General features: G+C 36.0%; 1 protein-coding gene across 2 annotated transcripts in view; it reads right to left on the bottom strand.

The window, feature by feature from the left end:
- Window positions 1-384: 384 nt before the first annotated feature.
- Window positions 385-15,314, bottom strand: part of Fgf12 (fibroblast growth factor 12) — a 345,963-nt gene continuing 331,033 nt past the window's right edge. For both annotated transcript variants that reach the window (XM_042668367.1, XM_042668357.1), the window contains exon 5: window positions 385-2,801. In XM_042668367.1, coding sequence (XP_042524301.1) covers window positions 2,683-2,801 — 119 coding nt within the window. In that variant the 3' untranslated portion in view covers window positions 385-2,682. The remainder of the gene's footprint in view (window positions 2,802-15,314) is intronic.

The following is a 15,314-nucleotide window of genomic DNA, read 5'->3' as shown; positions in this document are numbered from 1 at the left end:
AGTAGCAGAGCACTAGCCTTGGGCAGAAAAGCTCAGGGAGAGTGTCTAGGGCCTGAGTCTCAAGACTGACAAAAACAAAAACAGAACAAAACCAAAACAAACTTTAATCATTAACTAAGCAAATATTTACCTGTTCCCTGAACCACAATTATTGTCATTTACTTAGGAGTAAAAGAAATGTGAGATTTCTTACATATTCTCTGAAATGATTTGAAAATCAAAGAAAGATAATTTTGAAACATTTCATTACATGAACTTTTGATGGCCATGATATTAATGAAAACATCATGTAAATTGAGTAGTTAGGAAGGTCCACTTGAACTGCTATTCAGAAGGAAGTAAATGTGTGTATAAACAAGAAACAAGAAACAATGGGCAACCATAGAAAATAGAGAAGGTATTTTATTGTAGATCCATATCTGTATCATTTTCTTTTTTTCATAATCAACCAGATTAAATATAGATTGTCATGAAATTGCCAGTGAAATGGGTGATTGTGAACACCAATATTTGTTTTACCTGTGACGCTGTCAGTTGTGTTGTGGTTGATTATATGTGCTTTACCACAAAGCTCCAGTCATTTCATGCTAAAACAGCCCATGACCCATTTTATTGAAAAGTTCTGTTCTTTTATTTTCCTTGAAGAAAATAAGGCTTTGTGCTTGGAATTTGTTTGGTCCTGAAAGTGACAAGTGTATTTAGAGTCAAGTGAAATCAACAGTGACAAGGAATATACAGCCAGATTCGTGTATTTACAAGGGTATTCTTTTCCTTAAAGAGCAACATTCCTTTTTGTAAAAAAATTAAATGTATTTATTTGTTATTTTCCAGATATTTTGATTAAACAAGTATCCATTGCAAATGTGTTCAAAATTCTTGTCTACAAGTATATCATTTATTCTTCTCAACTCAGGCAAATTCCCCCAGTTCATTTCCTGCTACCCACTGAGAACGTAAAAGAGGATACTTGGTGAGGGACAAGAAGCACATTGAATAATGATTGTGTAGAGCCAGGGACACTATGTCAACCTTGAAAGAATACGGCAACTGGTGGCATGGTTTGAGGTGAGGGCCTAGAGCTTCTGCAAAGTGTATATATTTTAGGGAGTCATATTTGGAATAATACATGCTGGACAGTAGAGATATAGGAGAAGTTACATGCTAAGTCTTCTCGTTAATAATATCCATAAATCTGCATACAATTTTAGCATTCTGTTTTGTTTTATTGTTTTAATTTGGATGTCTCTACACCATTCCTGATTTGTAGGGCTATGTAGATCTACTTATTCCAATGCAATTGTATAACATTCACTTCTTTGCTGATATTTTCTAATACGTTAGTATTCCTAACAGTGTGTTTGCTTACTGTTATAGTGAGTTCTTTTTTGCTACTTCAAGCTACTCAAACAATTCTGTCTGTTGGAACCACAATTGTTAATTACATATCATTTCTCTATGCTCCTTGAAAATTCAGTGTATAATAACTTTTTATCTTCTCCAAGATAGACTTACTGTCATCTAAACTTATACATATGGACTGAACGTGGATAGATATCAACAAACAAGCCACTGGCTTCATAAAGATAGTAAGTTAAGAGTCTCACAGCCATGCCTCCTAGTTTCTCATATAGTCTGTATTTTTCAGTTCTTATTAGGTACAAAAGCAAATGTAATCTGCTTTTACCCATTTCCTTGGACTTATTCCCTTATGTAAAGCCAATCATTCTTTGTTCCTTCTGCAAGAGATGGTACCAAACTCTCTAAGATAGCTAGACATGCACCTATACTCTCAAGAGTGCCCACAAAATAAAAAACTAAGAACAAATCAGAAGAGCAAGTAACTTGGGCCTCACCAAAGAGACATAGCAATGGTGGAGGATATCCAGAAGTTACTTTAGCATTTAAGACAAGAATTTTTGTTTTTGTATGATTTAAAAAATGATATTGTAAATTAATACCTTGAGAAGATAGGATATTCTCCTAGGAGAATCTACCTCTATATAAAGGAATTAAATCAGCTATTAGTGATTGACTATTCTTTTACAAAAACCAATCTGAACATCTTCAACAGTAATTTTTTAAAACGTTTTTGAATGATTCCTGGTTACATACCTAATAGGCATTAGAAGAGTATAATTCATACATGGTTTGATTTCATGGCTAAAAAAAAATTCCAGGTTTACAGGATATAATCATATGTTATTTCCAGATGTCCAAAGAAAATACAAAAAAAAATCAAACAAATATTATCACAGCATTTTCCAGAGTTTGAGCGATTTAAGGTCTAACGTTGATCTCTGAGTTCAAGTTCATTTCTTTAAAATCCTTTTCTTTTATGTAAATTTTATTTAATCTTATTTACAGTAATGTCTTCATGACAATTAGCCCTCTATGAATAACAACACAGCTTAATTTAATGTTTGTGGAGTCCTGGTTTATTTTTTTCCATTGCTTTTTAAAATGTGATATTTGTGCACGTGAATTTTCTACCACATTGCAACAGGCAAGCTTTGGTTCAATTTTCTTGTCCTACACAAAGGAAGATTTTGAGTGCAGAATCTTAGCTACTAGGTCCTGCGATGCCATTTTATTTTTCTCTCTTGGGTGGATTTTGGAAGGAAATGGGGCAAGGAAGGGAAGAGGAAAGAAAGGAAGGAGAGGGAAGAAGGGCAGAGTTCTCAGCTATGTTGAATCTTGATTCACGACTTTGCCTCCATTCATGGTTGGTGTTCCAGAACTTTTCCTTGAACGCCCTTGTTTTTCTCCAATTTCATGTAGTGATGGTTCTCTGTACATACACACTGGAAGACAAAATCACAGCAATGACTACAGGATAATTACAGAGCACTTCAGTAAACTTTGCAAGTTTGATTTAAGAAGATAGTTCATCGTCATCTCTTTCTCTTTGTGAAAGAGTTTTAAGTTGGGCATAAGCCTAGTGAATATACATAATTCCCTTTACTGCAATTTAGCCACAATCTATTATTAGGTTTTCTTGAAGTACAGATATGTGAGTTGTTTCTTGAGTCTTTATAATCTCCTAACCAATGAAACAGGATATTTGTTGAGTTAGAAATGAAGGACATATAGCCTTGAAATGTTGACTGACATGCTCCTAATCTTTACCTTACTGTGAGCATTTTGACATTCCTCTGTCAAATTTTTAGGATTTCTTGTGAAAGGAATGGTAAATAGTGAGTTATAGAGAAGAAGAAAAGGAAATCAATTTCCATGATTGCTCTCAATTTTTTCACTTAAGGTACAAAGTCCATAAACTTTTAGTTATTCATGTGTAATAAATGTGAATATGTATCCATGAGGTTTCAGTTCTCATCTATATGAACAGTTCCTTTTTTCCCCTCTATTTTTCTTTTCTTCTTTTTTTTTTGTCAGGTTCTTAAGCTACTGTTCCTCAATGATAGTTTGGAAAGAAAACTGTTTTCCAATTCATAGTCATTCTCATTAAATAAGATCAATCCGCATACTGAATGCATTAATTCTCTTCCTAGCCTTTTACAAAATAGACAAAATGTGACTGTAAGACACTTAAGTAGCAGAAGCTACTTTCATCCTGGATTTAGGAACAAATAGCCAATCTAGTCTGCATCTTTATCTATTTAATCATCACTAAAATGGTGTGTGTGTGTGTGTGTGTGTGTGTGTGTGTGTGTGTGTGTGTGTGTGTGTGTCTACCATTGTTGAAGCTTGAACACAAGGCCTGGGATGTTCCTGAGCGTTTTTGCCCAAGAGTAGTGTTCCACCACTTTAGCCACAGGTCCACTTCTATCTTTTTTGGTGCTTCATGGAAGATAAGAGTTTCACAGACTTTCCTGCCCCAGCTGGCTTTAAGCCCCCATTTCAGCCTCCTGAGTAGTTAGGGTTACAGCCATGAGCCACCAGTGTCTGGCTCAGGTTTAATAATTTGATGTTATTTTCCAACATTCTTCTTTGGGCTTGGATGTTAAGAGTCATAACAACTGGATCCAAAACTGGGCTCAGTCACTTTGTCAACTTGAACTTATTTTCCCAACTAAAAAGTGACATTTTATGAGGATTAGTTTTCTAACCCTTATAAAATCAGCAACCAAAGACACTTAAGATGGAGGAGTTGACTGATTATTTGTTAAGATTTTAGATAGCAGAATTCAGAAAACATGGTGATGAATTGTTTTGGCCTAAGGTATTCTAACAAATCTAAAACTAGACTAAAAGAGAACTGAGAATACAAAGAAAACATCCCTGAGACCACTTCAATGATGAAAAAGCACCTACTCAGCATATAGTAGAAACTATTCAGCATTATGCCCATTTGAATTATCTAGGAGATTACTGAAATGCTGCTTATGATTCAGAAGTTCTCTGGTGGCTTTAAGATTCTGCATTTTCACTGACCTCCCAGGTGCTGCTAAAGCCAGCAATATCCAGAATGCCCTTTGAGTAGTACAAAGCACACTAGCAAAATACGTGAAGTGTCTTACAGAACATGATCACCCACTATATGTTTTCAAGTCAGATTTAAAAATATTTCAATGACTTCACTGGATGATTCTTCCAATCTCCTCAAAGGATTTAAATGCCTTTGGCGAAGTAGCAGAGGATACAGAGCTGACTGATTAGCTTAGAGAATTGATTCTGACAATTGCAAATTGTACAAATTAGTAATTCAACAATCTGTCTTTTGGGGATTTGAAATGATTACTATCAAACCTAGAAAATCTTACGGACGTTCCTTTTGGAATCTAGAAGTCCTCAAATCTAACTGCTGTTACCTGTATTTCAGTTATGAGCAAAATAATAAAAATAATTTCAGTTATGAGAAAAACGGTTTATTTATAAAACACATACATATGTATATTATACATGTATATATTTATATATACATATTTTATATGTATATATGTATATATATAAATATATATTTGAACATGGGTCTTAGGCATTGTCCCTGAACCTCTTTATGCTCAAGGTTAGAACTCTACCACTTGAGCCACAGTGCCACTTCTAGCTTTTTTGAGTATTTTATGGGAGGTTAAGAGTCTCACAGAGACTTTTCTGCTTGAGCTGGCTTTGAACTGCAATCCTTAGATCTCAGCCTCCTGAATATCTAGGATTACAGGCATGAGCCACCAGCACCCAGCATATAAAGCATATTTTTATTTGTGTGAATTATGACAAACAGGTTATTGCGAAGGGAAACTCAGAGGAATTAATGACTAATTCCCTTGAAAATCTATTTATCCAGTATATGCCATAAAGCAGCTTCCCACGCTCTTAGTTAATCAACCTGGAGGATCTACAGAGAGAGAGACAGAGACAGAGACATATACTTAAAATGTAATTAGAACCGCATAACTGAAATAGCCTGAAAAGAAAGAAAGGACAAAGGAAACACTTCAGTAATGGCACTGCTTTGATAATTGACTTGATCTTTTGTTCTGGAGGAGCTTAATTTAGCAGTTAAAGAATTTAGACAAACAAATGATAGATCAAGAATCACTAATCCCATATGGGTACTTATACTTGTAATCGTTGCTATTCAGGAAGCAGATATTGAGCTATTGATTAGGAAGATCACTGAAGTCAGTCCAGGAAAAAAGTTTGTAAGACCTCTTCTTAACCAAAAACAAAAACTTGGGTGAAATGATGAATGCCTATCATCCTAGCAGCACAGGAAGTACAAATGGGAGGATTATGACCCAGGCCTTCCTGGTCATAAATGTGTAACTCTGTTCCAAAAGTAGTTAAAGAACAACGAGCTAGGAAGATGACTGAACTAATAGGCACCCACTGGAGCCACTGCAGTTGTTGCTGACACATTTTGGTCTTTTTGCAAATGCAGATAACATAAATTTTGTTTTGCGCGAAATTTGTATGTTACACCCTAATAAGTATCCCAATCCTCTATCAGTTTTCATTACAAGAAGATAAAATATGATTCATATTTTTCTTCTTACCAGTTTAATCAAATATTCCTTGGCCCTCCATAATTTCTGAGACATGGAAAGGTTAGATTGCTCTGTTGGTTAATGTACCATAAAGGATATTTAATTGTCTTGATAGCAGATCTCAGAAAGGTGTGGGCAATTAACATGAAACAATTTCACATCTTAATTAATGTCTCATGAAACCCCTTTGGTATGAATGGTAAGAGATTTTAAGTGATGGTATAGAAACCCTTTGGAATGGCAAAAAAATTGGTATTGGAACAGAAGTAATATGGGTATTGGTAAGAAGTAATATGCCAGAGGAATGTGCTCAGTATTTTGTCAATATATCTTTCAAAGGATTAAGAGATGTCAAAAACAAAATGATCTATACCTTCATTTATGAAGAAAGCCAAAGCAATATTTGAGTGTAGAAGAGGAAAGGAAATATGGATGAATAATATGTGGGGAAAAGGTAGGTAACTTTTATTAAAACAAATTCAGAAATCAGTAAGAAAGTTGACTTGAATAAATTATAAACATTTGCAGAAAAAAGTGTCAGGGACTGACAGATATTCCACACAGAAAAGAGACAAGGAATTTGAAGGTAATATCTTTTCTGTAATTAAAACAGTCAGCAGGATCAGAGAGGGAGGTACAATCTACTCCATTGTTCTTACTTTGTCTTTTACGATGGTTCAGTCAAAAAGGGAATTTGGGGATATAAACTATTTAATTCTCTTTCCACATACTTTAAATAAAAATATCAAAATAGTCGGGTGCTGGTGGCTCACACCTGTAATCCTAGCTACTCAGGAGGCTGAGAACTGAGGATCACAGTTAAAAGCCAGCCTGTGCAGGAAAGTCCATGAGACTATTATCAAATGTCAGTGGCACTGTGGCTCAAGTAGTAGAGTGTTAATCTTTAGCTGAAGAGCTCAGGGACAGCTCCCAGGCTAGAGTTCAAGCTCAGCAACCAACCAATAAATAAATAAATAAATGTACCATTTTTGTCCTCCCGATTAGAGTTTTATAAGGTCAGGGCTCCTGATTTGTTATGCTCTTTGGTGAATGATTATTCATTTGTTGAAGGATAATTAATTTTCTTCCAAATTAAGTTGTTATTGATTAAATGATTCAATTGATCCATTGATTCAATGCCACATCTCAAAACACTTCTAGCCAGTGCTGGTGGCTCACTCCTGTAATCCTAGCTGCTCAGGAGGATCATAGTACACAGTCCAAGAAGGAAAGTCTCTTAGACTCATCTCCAATTAACCATTAAAAAATAAATAAAGCCCAAAGTGGAGCTCCTACTTCACCTGATAGAGTACTAGACTTGAACAAATAAGCATAGGGACAGTACCCAGGTCCTGAGTTGAAGCCCTATGACCAGCACAAAAACAGAACAAAACAAATAAAAACAAAAATCACCACCAACAACAACAAAAACCTCACTTCTCCAACCCAGAAGATAAAAGTGAATATAGCATTTTGCATCTTATCTGATAAACTTTTCTTGAGAAATTTTGCTATTTTACAACATCTTATCTTCATTTTATTTGTAGGAAATGGGTAGAATTTATAATTTTAGATTTCATCTTTAGAGATGGCTGAAGTTACAGAAAACAAGTTATACTCTCAAAATACTTAGCACGGGCTGGGAATATGGCTTAATGGTAGGCAGCTTGCCTACCATGCATGAAGTCCTAGATTTAATTCTCAGTACCACATACACAGAAAGCCAAAAGTGGCACAGTGGCTAGAGTGCTAACCTTGAACAAAAGATGCTGAGGTACAGCGGTGCCCTGCCTTGAGTTCACAAGCCCCAGGACTGGTTAAAAAAAACCAAAAACCAAAAATCAAGCAAACAACAACAACCACAAAAAAATCTGTAGTAAATCACTGCTAAAAATTAGACAAAAGAATCGGAACTTCTTTCTTGGTTACTAAGTATTTACCAGGTTACACATTTAGTTATTCATTTAGCCCTAAATTTGGGCATTTTCTCTAATAAATCTGTATAGTAATTTAACCTAACCTGAAAACATATTTATCTAAGAACTGTTGGATGGCTTAAAATGTAACATATTTAATATGTTTCATTTCATGGTTTCAAATACACAATTTACTGCTTTTGGTTCAATCTAATACAGGGACCACTAAAATATGAATGAGTTTAAACTGCCTATGTCCCAGGTTTACCAAGTAAAGCCCAGAAACACCAAATTCAGTTCACAATGTAGCTTCTCAAATCTGAGACAATTTTTTGGAATATGTAGAGACCTAGGTCATACCCAGGCTTAACAAATCAGTTCATTTTGAAGATTTGGTCAAAGAGTAGAGCTTTTAACTATACACCAAGATGGTTCTAATACTGATGTCTAAAAACCAACAACCATTTTCTGCAGGGACTTAACTCAGGTCTGATAGTAAGCAACAGTTCAGCTCTAACAAGGAAACTGCCCTGCAGGTGCTCTATGAGTGTATGGGGCGGGGGGGGGGCGCAAAGGAGGGAGGGAGAGATTCTCTTTTCCCAGTCAAAAATAAGTTGGTGGAAATGGATTAATATTCTTTATTCCAAGCTTAATACTTTTGTAGAGACAGCTCTCCACTGATACATACGATCTTAATTCTGAAATACCTTTTCATTTTTTTTTTCTTAGAACTCATGAAGTTTAAATACTTGGAAAGTGCACAGACTCTTTATCAAGGAGAAGAAATTTGACTCTGAATACTCAATCACTTGCTGGAGCTAAGTAATGAGCTTCTTAAAGAACAGGGAGGAGGAAAAGGAGGAGTTTGTATCTTTTCCTTTGTGAAGGAATCTTTGGCTTGTATCTATCTGATGCTAGAGGGGGAGGTCACCCAGAAAACACTTAATTCTGGGGGTGTTGCTTCTATGAAGGGTGAACAATACTTGGAAAGGGCAGAACTGGGAATCACAAAGACTGTGCTGTTGTCTTAGATTCCAAGGGAGGAGACCCATGTAAGCAGGGGTTGATGGGCAAGGTATATAGTAATAGGTTTAAATATCAAGTCTATCCATCCGTCTGAATAGATGCCTCTCTGCAACCCCTCATTAACACCCACTGCCTTCTAAACACCGGATGGGAGTGAAAGAGTGAAGGGAAATGGGCTGGTGGATAATTATTATCATGTTATCCATGTTGGGCTTAAAGATCTTCCAACTGGCAGAGTTTAATTTGGGGAATCTTGATATCCAAATATGCAATCATCACTAGGACTAGAGTATGGGCAAAGATGTTAAAAAAAAATATCTACTTTGGCTTTTCCTCTATTGAGGGTCCAATTCTCCTTCACTAAGGGGTGACTTATTTCCCAAGCAGTACTGCATTCCCTTGAGGTGGTAACATTACTAGTAGTGGACTTACAGGTTTATGATGATTTCATTGTTTATTTAACTTATTGCGGTACTAAGGAGTGGACCTAGGACCTCTTGCTTGATGGCAAACACATTAGAACATAAGCCAAGCACTCTTTTCCCTTTTTCAGGTTTGTCTTTGAGTTGGGTTAAAGAACCTTTGCGATAGCAAGCTTTGATCTCATTTTCCTTCTTTTTCTGAAGCTAGTATTATAGTCATGAGCCACCATACCTGGCATACAATAACTCCTTTAGGAGTCCCAACTAAAAGACTCAACAATCTTTTTGGTTTAACAATAATATGGCTAATTTCTTATGGAAATCTTGTTTACTATTTATTGTCTAAAAGTGTCTTCCAATGATACTCTGTATAACTGGTCTATGCAAAGAATACAATTAAATTTTTTTTTTAAATAACATACTAGAACAGCTTTCATCCCAACCCTAATTTTAAAAAAAAATCAGCCACAATTCAACCATGATGGAAACAGCTCATAAAACTATATTTTATTAATTGACTGAATGAATGTGTTCAGAATAGTTTATAGCTACATCTAGAGCTAGATTCCATGAGGGAGCATACTTCCATGCAAAGTGTTTTTAAAGACTGTGACACAATATCACTTGCCAAAGCACTTTAAAAAATCCTTGTCCAAATTCTTTTACAGAGTAGTTAATGAAGCCTATTAGAATTCAAAGGGGGGGGGGGTAGAAAGCAATGCATTTTTAATTCTCTTTTGGCTAGTTTGAGCCTGGCATACATTATCTGTTTTATGTCTTTTCCTTATGATAGCTCCTATACCCATCTCAGACTGGCATGGTATAGAATTTGCTTGCTATGCACTTTGCATCATTGTATGCGATTTCTGCTTTGCTGTCACGAGCTTTCCAGAGTATTTGCATATTCATAGAATTCCCTTGGATTAAAAAACAGGACAGAGTAGGGGTTAGATACTTATGTATCTAGCACAGACATCTGGCTTCCTGGTTTGTAATCCCAGTTATGTATTTTTATAGCCCTATAATCTTGGATACCTTACTTAATTGCTTTTAATTATTATTCTCCTCATCTATAAAACAAATAATAACATAATTCTGTTATGAGGTTTTACAGAAATAGATGTATGCCACTGGTCTAGCAAGTGATAAATGGAAAAGTTGCACATAGCAGGAGCAAGACAATAGGAGTAGTATTACTAGAAGTAATGAGAGTAGTTTGCAATCCTGGCAGGAATGAAGGTCTCATGTACAGCAGAATAATACCTAATATAATTTCACATATCTTTCATAATAATGAAAACCTAATGATATAAAATACAACTGCATAGAAAATTATTGGCTAGTTGTTCACATTTTTTGTATTATAATAACATCAAAGTATGCATGAGGTATAAAGAAATGGACCAATTTTGTGTGCATCAGGCAAATTATAAGAGAATGAAGGTTTCCATTAATCTTGGAGGATTTTCATTTATAAAGGATAGGTATATTCCAGATTAAAAAGGCAAACATTTTTTCAAAAGAATTTACCAGGGGCCCATTACCCTCTGTGTAGAGTACAAGCACAAATTTGGAGGGATTTCAGATTATTCTTCATGGCAGTGAAATACTGGATTGTTCAAGTCAGAATGTTTTGGCTTAAATTCTGGCTCTACCACTCATTAACGGCATGATTTGAGCCAAATTACATAATGTCTCTGTGCTTCATTTCCAATGTTCATAAATAGGGATACTATTGAAGCCTCCTTCTTATAAGTGGAATAAAAATGAAAAATAATCAAGGCCTGCTTCAAACGCTACCTAGACAAAATAAGCATTTATAAAATTGTTAACTAATATTGATCAAACAAGGATACATTGTTCTCTAAACAAATGGCAAAGACAATTGCAGGGAGTTAAAAGGTCTGGGATATAAAACCCAGTTAAGCTTTTATCTTCAGAAGTGATTTGCATCATTCTTTGTACTTCCACCTTTTTTTTAGTCTCATAAAGGAAAGAGACAAAGAGCCTTGGAAGTAGAGAATCCGACTCAGAAATGACTTTATATTTTTACCTCAGAACAAAAAGGAAATAATTACAAAGTATTAGTTAAGAAAATCAAATCAAAATGAACAACCAGAAAATGTCAAAAAAAATCAGAGATATTCTTAAGTACAGAAGGCTCCAGAGGAAAGCAAAAGTTATAAGCTGTCCAATACCATTCTACCATTCTCTCTCTCTCTCTCTTTTTTTTTTTCTGGTCAGTTATGGGGCTTGAACTCTTATTCTGGGCGCTTTCCCTCAGCTCTTCAGCTCAAGGTGAGCGCTCTACCGCTTGAGCCACAGCACTACTTCCAGTTTTCTAGTGGTTTATTGGAGATAAGAGTCTCACGGAGTTTCCAGCCTGGGCTGGCTTTGAACCGTGATCCTAAGAACTCAGCCTCCTGAGTAGCTACGATTACAGGTGTGAGCCACTGGCGCCCGGCTCCACCATTATCTCTTAAAATATGAATATGAATTTTTATGTGACCATCAAGAATAAAATTACAAGTGGTTTTTTCTTTCTTGCTATTGTTTCTAATGTATTTATAATGTGCCATGTGATTTTTTTTGTTGCTTTGTATGTTCTTCCCCTATGGTATAACCCCTGTTTTCACTGTATTTGATGTTGGTATAATTTGGGGAGGGGAAGGGGAAAAACAAAACGTTTAAATAGGGATACAGGTTGACCCATTGCAACACTGAGATGTATAAGACACTATGTTGAAAAACAAACTTTACAATTTGGGGGGGGGGAAATGTAGTTGTGGAGATGGGAGGGAAGGAATGGTAGGGGAAAAACAAAGAAGGAGACAACAATACTTGATAGGAAACGTACTCATTACCTTGCTCGTGTATCTGTAACCACTCTGTACAGTATTTTTACAATAAAAACTTATTTAAAAAATGAATAAAAGCTATATGCAACTAAACATGAATCTCTATCTCAATTTTGTCCAGTGTGTGTAAGCATCATATGGCAGCTATAGGGAAGCATCATGAAAGAAAATTCACACAGATCTCTGTACCTCCTTCATTTCTCCTCTGATTATAAGAAGAATGTTGGTGAGATAGCATCATCCAAGGGAATATCCAGGGCCATGTGCATTGTTGTAGTAACAGTGCAGGGCATGGATCTAATAAATCATACAAACACACTATGAAGACAGGTATGGAAAGCTAGTTACAGCCAAGATCCCTGGAGTTGGGAAATCACAGGACTATTCCTGAATGGCTCACCTCTAGATTTAGTTTTTGAGGGGACAGGTGTGACTAAACTACTGGACATAGTTTTGGGTTGGGTGAGCCCAAAACTTCTAACTTATATGTCTAGTGCTCCCATTCTATATTCTCACTGAAAGAAAGCAACAAACACAACATATAAGCTACTAAGAAACTAGCAAGTTAGGTCAATGTATTTATCATCTAAAACCAAGAAGAAACTTCACTAACTTAAGTGTAGATAGCAACTATGATTAGGGTAAGTTACAGGTGCTTTCTTTTCAGTGGAAGGGCTCTGTATCAGTGAATTATCCATATGAAGAATGAATTAAACAAGTAGCTTCTTATCCTTTATGCTTTCCTAAATTCTCCCAAAACTGTTAATAAACTTGTACTATATTTCTATAAGAACAAAATATCAACCTAAGTGAGCAAATAAAACCAATGCATGAGGTGTAAGCAAAATATGTCAAAAACCTTCTTGAGGATCAATATCGTTTTCACAGAAATATCATCTGCTTCTTAGGCACCCTGCTAAGCAGCCAATTTTCTGGCTTTACTTGCAGTATTCTTGACATGTTTATGTCTAGGTAATCCTACTTATCTTGACTGATCTGAACCTAGCCTACCCCAAAAGGCATGTTTAAATACCAGCTTCTCAATGAATCTTCCTTTTTGTAGGAGTGTCAGTTCTCTCTCTAATTTCAAATATCAATTCATGCAGCATGAAATATAGCACTTTTCTACTAGATGATTGCTGCTTTCCCTTTAGTATTGCTAACATACAATTGCCATTGGTATAATTTGTCTATACTATTGCTGTCTCAAAGTATAATATCTCTGCAAATATCCTAAAGTTCTCGTTACTTATCTATTCAATTGTTCCTTCACATGTACACTTCTTCAACTGACATCTAATAAGTAAATTTCCATCTCTTTCATAGGCTGCATATTGTACAAGAAACAGGGAGATACAAGAAAAAAAAACATGTTTGTTCAATTACAGGGAACTAACCATAAATAAGGGGAGACAGAAGGACAATAAATATATTTAATGTGAATGCAGATATGGAAGCAATGCTTTTTGTTTCTTGATGGATGTCAGAGAAGCTAGGAATTGATGGCTCATGCCTGTAAGACTAATTACTCAGGAGGTTGAGATCTGAGGACTACAGTTCAAAGCCAGCCCAGGTAGGAAAGTCACTGAGGCCCTTATCTCCAATTAACAACCAAAAAAGCCAGAAGTAGAGCTGTGACTCAAGTGGTAGAGCTCTCTTAGCCTTGAGTGAAGAAGCTCAAAGACAGTGCCCAGGCCCTGAGTTCAAGTCCCACAAAGTAGCAGTGACTTTTTATTTGTGCTGATACTAGGGCTTCAGTGCAGGGCTTCTGTACTCTGGCTTATCTATTTTTCTCAAAATTGGCACTCTACCACTTGAGTCATGCATCTACTTTTGGCTCTTGGGTGGTAAGAGGTGAGAATCTCACAGACTTTTTTTCCTCGGGCTAGCTTCAAATCATAATACTCAGACTTCAGCCTCCTGAGTAGCTAGGATTACAGGTGTAAGCCACCAGTGTCAGACCAAGAAATGACTCTTATTTTGGTTGCAGTTATTATTATTGTTTTAGGTATTGGACATCAAACCCAGTGTTGGTACATTTTAGGCAAGTACTCTACCACTGCTCTATATTCCCAATCTCCTTGAATTAATCCTTTCCAAGGTGTATCAGCACTTTTCAGACAGAAAATGAGAGAACAGAAATTGGGGAGGTGACATATTCATCATTAGGCCCCTAGGAGTAAAAGTTCAATTTTGTTTGGCCAAAGACACAAGGGGAGGTTTTTTTGTTTTTTTCTCTTTTGACAATTTATTTAGAACTATATTGAAATCTTTTATTTAAGCATATTTTTATTACAATATAAAGAAACTAAAGGGAAGAAATTATTTCCTGAGAACAAGCCAAGCTTTGGGGTTCAACAGTAATGTACTCATTATCTGACTTACATAACTGTAACCCCTCTGTATATCACCCATACAACAGCAATAAATATTTTTTTAAAAAGAAAATACTATCTGTGTACAGCTCATGAGGAGGGAGTTTCAGTAATGAATTGTTATTTTATGAACAAAAGCTCTATCACATTCCAGATAATGCTTTGACCAATAGCTTTGGCTGAGATGTTGGCTGACCCCTGTAGTCTATGCATACTATGTTCAATGGGGCAGACATTGTGTTCATTGACCACAGCCCCTGCCGCAGGAGAAAAGGAAGCAGGACTAAATTAAGGAGCTGTTTTAATGTTTTCATCAGACAAGGAGGTGGAGCTCGTGTTATTAGTAAATACAACAGGACTTTCAGAATTCTATGCTGATAAATGTATGAGAAATTATCAGAGCACTGGACTGAAACCAGTAAATATGGTCAACCAGCATCCTAGTTGAGGAATTTCTGAGAGAAAAATATCGTTGTCCTTGGCGATGGTGGTAGCTCAACCCCATAATCTATGTTACTTGGGAGATGGAGATTGGGGATCATGGTTCAAGGCCAACTCATGAATAAAAGACATTTTCAAGTCTTGCTCAACCAATGGCTGCGTGCAGTAGTGTACACCTGTCATCCTAGCTACTGAGGAATCACTGAAAGAAGAGACACAAGTGTGAGGATTGCAGTCCAGGACAAACTGGTCATAAAGAATAAGACTCTATTTTGAAAATAGCTAATATAAAAAAGCATCGAACATGTGGCTCAAGTGATAGAATACCTAC

This window comes from Dipodomys spectabilis, unplaced genomic scaffold, assembly GCF_019054845.1.
Source record: "Dipodomys spectabilis isolate Male_0828 unplaced genomic scaffold, ASM1905484v1 ptg000017l, whole genome shotgun sequence".
NCBI classification, from domain to species: domain Eukaryota; kingdom Metazoa; phylum Chordata; class Mammalia; order Rodentia; family Heteromyidae; genus Dipodomys; species Dipodomys spectabilis.
Note: the sequence above shows the minus strand (reverse complement) of the source record. Positions and strands in the feature narration are given on the sequence as shown.